Source organism: Morone saxatilis, unplaced genomic scaffold (assembly GCF_004916995.1).
Source record: "Morone saxatilis isolate NCDOM2014 unplaced genomic scaffold, NCSU_SB_2.0 Contig22, whole genome shotgun sequence".
Taxonomy (NCBI): domain Eukaryota; kingdom Metazoa; phylum Chordata; class Actinopteri; family Moronidae; genus Morone; species Morone saxatilis.
Genome location: NW_023339785.1, coordinates 12,345,944 through 12,351,227, shown reverse-complemented (window position 1 = coordinate 12,351,227; position 5,284 = coordinate 12,345,944). Strand labels below are relative to the sequence as shown.

General features: G+C 36.9%; 1 protein-coding gene across 2 annotated transcripts; it reads left to right on the top strand.

Annotated features, from left to right (window-relative positions):
• Positions 1-474: 474 nt before the first annotated feature.
• Positions 475-4,646, top strand: LOC118333409 (syntaxin-5-like; the record flags this gene model as incomplete). Of its 2 annotated transcripts, XM_035669024.1 has the most annotated exon segments (6): positions 475-531; positions 650-731; positions 1,914-2,000; positions 2,144-2,247; positions 2,508-2,629; positions 3,282-4,646. In XM_035669024.1, coding segments are annotated over 6 exon segments (612 nt in total), but the record flags the coding sequence as incomplete, so codon positions are not given.
• Positions 4,647-5,284: the final 638 nt, after the last annotated feature.

Below are 5,284 nucleotides of genomic sequence, written 5' to 3'. Positions count from 1 at the left end.
TTTTTTTGCCAATTTGGACATAATTTTTGAATTAAAATTTAATATATTCTTTATTTTAAGTTTTTTGAAACCTTGAATCAGGTTGAGCTTTTCTTCATGTTTAGGTAAAAAAAGGAAATTGTGTAACTTTAAGAATACAAATATTTATTTTTTCTTCCAAGGAAGATATTTTGTATCTCGCACATTTTTCCAGCCTTTTTGTTCCTCTATTGCGCAAGAAACAAAAGCTACAACAATAGTGACTGTGCAAATAAAAAAAATAAGAAACAAAGAGAAAAATGCAAAAAAAGAAACACAATACGACATGCTGAACGTGACGTGGTAGATATATATATGAAACAAAAAAAGATGATCGCTCATATAACGCCATCAGATAATGTTTGTATAGTTTTCGTTCACACATTGGTTCTCTGTAACAAATACACAATCAAGCTGCACTTTGCTTAACTTTGCTGTATATTTGGTTGTTCACAGTCCAAACTGGCTTCAATGTCCAATGACTTCAAATCAGTCCTTGAAGTCAGAACAGAGGTGAGAAACATTTAATATACGTTCTCATTAAAAGGCAGAAATTTGTTTTAAAAATGCGGCAGAAGTTTATTCTCAGCCATGTTAAACATCCTCCATTATTTTTTCCCCTTTCCTGCAGAACCTGAAGCAGCAGCGCAGCAGGAGAGAGCAGTTCTCCCAGCCTCCCGTCTCATCTTCTCCTCTGATGGCCAACAACTTCAGTAAGTGTCCACATCTAAGCCTCACGCTTGTACTCACTGTGATTTTTACAAGGGTCTCGCGTTAAAGTAATGGCACCATAAGGGAAACACCGCATGCTGTTTTAGCTTCATGAAGGGCGTGTTCACTCTATTTTTAAGTTTTGTTTTTTGCCTCAGCACCATTTTGTGTTCACGCTTCACTCGGTTTGGACAAATCACAACTTAAAAATAAATGGATAAAAATGTAACACACTCACACACACAGATTTCTATCATAACATCTGGTCTCATTCTGCAGCACAAACTCTACCATCTCAAATTATATCCAACTTTATAAATCAATTGTAAAACTTATGTAAATATTGCCACGCTCATCATCAGTTTCATCTAACATAAAAATACTGCTGGCAGTTTCAAAAAGTGTAATAGAGTGAACACACCTTTATTGTTTCATTGTTTTGGCTATTAGGCAATATTCGACATGTCTGGCTCCTGCTCAGTTTACAGTTTTGCTAAATAAACAGCTCAAACGTTTTGCTAAACAGGCTTCTTACCAGAGACCCTTTAAATTAGCACAGGGTGCTCATGCTTCCTGTGCAGGCATTTACACTGCGAGTAAAATGTTTATGGACCGTCTATATTTCAACCTTTTTGGTTAAATCTCAAACATTGTGCTCACTGTTGATATCTTGAAATATAGCTAACAAATTGGTATGAGAGTTAAAAAAGGTTAGTCTTTTAAATATTTTATTGGAAAAAACCTATATCTAATTGAAAATTAGATATTAGACATAGAGTATAACTGTCTAGGCTCCAGTGCGTCTGCCTTTAACAATGTACAGATTATACTATTATGATTGAAGTATTTTCCAGAAACGGGTATTAAAATAGAAAGATTTACATCTTTTGGAACACACGTGGAGCCAAATGTCTACTCATCACAAAGAAAAAACAAGCTTATTATATTTTATTGCAATAAATAAAAAGCTCTATTAGTTTATATTTACTATTTTTAGGTTATTTACAATGAGCAAATGGTTGAACTTTAGCCACAAACGTATTTAGCCGTAGACGTACAGAAACATTTGGACTGGCAGTGTATTTTTTCGAACAGCTGTTGTAATAGGGAACTGCTCGAAATCCTTGTGAATGATTATTACTGTATTTGGTCATCTATAATGCAAAAATTAAAAAATATTTTAGGGAGCCGCAAAAAAGGGGCCCAGGAGCCGCATGCAGCTCGCGAGCCGCGCTATGACTACCAGGGCAATACAACCTCAAATTTAAAAGGTATTTCCCTGGAACGTTTGACTCTCCCAGCGGGTATAACTAGCCACTGTATGTGCCCGCTGTTTTTTTCCGCTCTATCACTGAGGATTTCTGTCTGATCTTGTTGAACACGTGTGTGTGTTTTGCTTGTTGTCTCTCTTTAGAGAGCTCGGTCCTGATGCAGGATGAGTCCAGGAGTATGGGGGATGTAGCTATCGATATGGACTCGCAGACCAATCCCTTGCAGCTCCAGCTTATTGATGAGCAGGTAGACTGTTGGTGTATATTTGTTAAAGACGGGCAGATGAAGAGGAATGTGTGCATCTAATTTGCTAGCTCGAAACTGGGAAAACTATTACTTATTGTTTATTTTTAAAGTCAGTTGGTGCACAGTGTTGTTATTTATTTGTACCAAGAATTAGAAAATCTTCCACCATAAACATTGGAGGATAAAATCTTAGGTGAAAAATGTGACCAAATAGGTCAACGTGGCCCATTTTTGAGAATTTGCTGGGTGTGCCATTACAGGACTCATACATCCAGAGCCGTGCAGACACGATGCAGAATATTGAGAGCACCATCGTAGAACTGGGCTCCATATTCCAGCAGCTGGCACACATGGTCAAGGAGCAAGAGGAGACCATCCAAAGGTAAGATGGAGAGTCGGTGAAAGAGAGATCTCTCAGAAACTAAGGAAATGATGAGATGTTAGTTTGGAATAGTTTGACATTTTGGGAAGGATGCTAGTTTCTCTCTTTCTCTCTACTGAGAGTTAGAAGAGAAGACTGACACTACTCTCGTGTTTGTGGTAAATATGAAGCTTGAGCAAGATTATCTTAGATTAGCACAGAGACTGTAAACAACTAACCTGGTTCTGTCTGAGGCTCAGACCATCCACATACAAGGATCTCTGAAGCTCTACTAATAAACACATTCTATAAAAAAAAACCTAAATGTAACAACTAGAAAAGTTGTGAGTTTGTGGGGGGTTGTATTTTGAAATGATTTATGAGCAATAATTTAACAATACAGAAAAAATAGGAAACTTGGAGTAAAAAAGGGGAAATTGAGAGCAAACGAGTTCTTACAGAGTTTGAGTATTGACTTTATTAAATGATTTCAGTTCACATTAATACCTTTCACTTTATGGACTAAAATATTGAGACATTTAATCATGCTTGCCAAGATAACTTGCCAGTTACCTCCCAAACTGACTGATTTGACAGTAGAGATTATAGCTTATATAGCTTATAGCATCTGTCATCCTCTCTCACTGAACTGCCTGTCATGTCTCTCTCACAGGATTGATGCTAACGTGGAGGACACCCAGCTGAACGTGGAGTCTGCCCACACAGAGATCCTCAAATACTTCCAGTCAGTCTCCTCCAACCGCTGGCTGATGATCAAGATCTTTCTCGTCCTCGTCGTCTTCTTCATCATCTTTGTCGTCTTCTTCGCTTAAAGAAAAGACGAGCGGCTGAGGGGAGGAGAAGTAAAAACTAAAGCTGGACTGAGACGACATGTCCAGACAACGTATTTTGAAGGACAGACTTCTCTATGAAAGTGACAGTTTGATGGAGACTTGGGAGACTTTTTGATTTAACACAGACTTTCTGGTCATTCCCAAGCTAAAGACTTTTGATCATAATTCAACAATTCAGTGAAGAATGAAGATGTTGAACTCTGTCCAAATGAAAGAATAAATTATCTAAAATTCCCACTTTGTATAGAGAGAGCAACATATTGCTCCGTATTGTACTTTGACCAATAATTCATAAACATTTAATCGAAATGGCTATAATTTAAATGGTTTGATTCTCCAAACTGTCTTTTTAATTTAGACCCCCCCCCCCCTTGTTTACCCCTTTTACCACATGTCATTATTATTATTATTTCAAAGCCAAACAACAGAACTGGAGTTTATCTGTGGATAATTTTTCCTTCTTAGTTTACTTTCTTGTTATTGAAGAGCATGACTGTGTCACTTCTTTGTCAACAATTCTCCACTTACCACCATTCAGTAATGATGTGAAATATTTTGTATTCAGTTATATTCTGTTTTGCTTTCAAAGTTTATTTGCCAAATGGGTACTCTTGTAGAACTGTGACACAACACAGACACTCACTGGTGATCCAGCATTTTGCGTCGTGGAGGCACAAGTGGGGCGTTACAGCAAGCTGAAGGGAACTTTGCCGGTTTGATTCAGGCACGAGCTGCATTAAAAGGTTGATGTTTTAAATGAAACTGTTGCCATTAGGCAGGTTGAATGGTTTAAAAACTGTAAAAGATGCACATTCAGTGCTGCAGAGAGACTAAGCATACAATTATAGTATTTAAACAGGATCAAGGTTTGACATCAGTGCTTATGAAGGGGTGAGGCTGGTTGTGAAGGCCCAGTAATGAAGTGTCTCAATCAGCCAGATTCCCTGGAAGTGTCTGGTTGGATGTCCCTGTTGTAGTTACTTCCCCTCTCTAATCTACCAGATGTTATTTAAATGACCACAGCTTTTTAAGAGGAAACAAAACATTCTTCCTATTTTTTTCCCTGTCTGTTTTTTTTTTTTTTTTTAGCCAAATGCCTTGACTTAATGTATAAAGTGCAAATAGTGATAATGATGTATTGATAAGAAAGTGCATATTAATAAAATAATAATGGGGTGCTGGCATTCATGGCTGAGCCTTTCTTGGACTAAGAGGATTAGCAGTGATATAATTAGCCATGCTGTGCTAAAAGGCCAGGTAGTTAACAGAGATGTTGGTATGCCGGTGCAGTTTTATGTGATATATTCAACACATTTACACCACAAAGATGTATCGTATTTATTTATTTATCACGGTACAGGCCCCAGAGGGGTACATACATATAAATATTTTCCCTTTTTAATCACAATAAGTGTAAAGGTCCATGTATCTTTCATTCCTTTTGTAAAAGGGCTTCAAGGCTACTAGACTTAAAAAATTTACACTTAACAGTTATCAGCGGGCCACAATTAGTCTCAAATGTTACAGAGCTGCACCTACGTTTAAAACAAAAAACAGACATCTTTGTGGAAGAAAAAAAAACTGGAATGCTGTTGGTTGTACTGTGGGTGCCATTAAGTCCAAAGAGCATAAAATCCCGTGCACTTTAAATCCTGGTTTAAATTTTTTTTATGGCCACGTGTTGTTGCTGTTTGTTACAGTTGTTCCACTCACACATGGTAAAGAATAAAAATAATACTTATATTACAATATACAAAATAGAAATGTATGTATATGTATATACATAAATAAAAGTAAGGATAAAAATAAAAATGGAAATAGA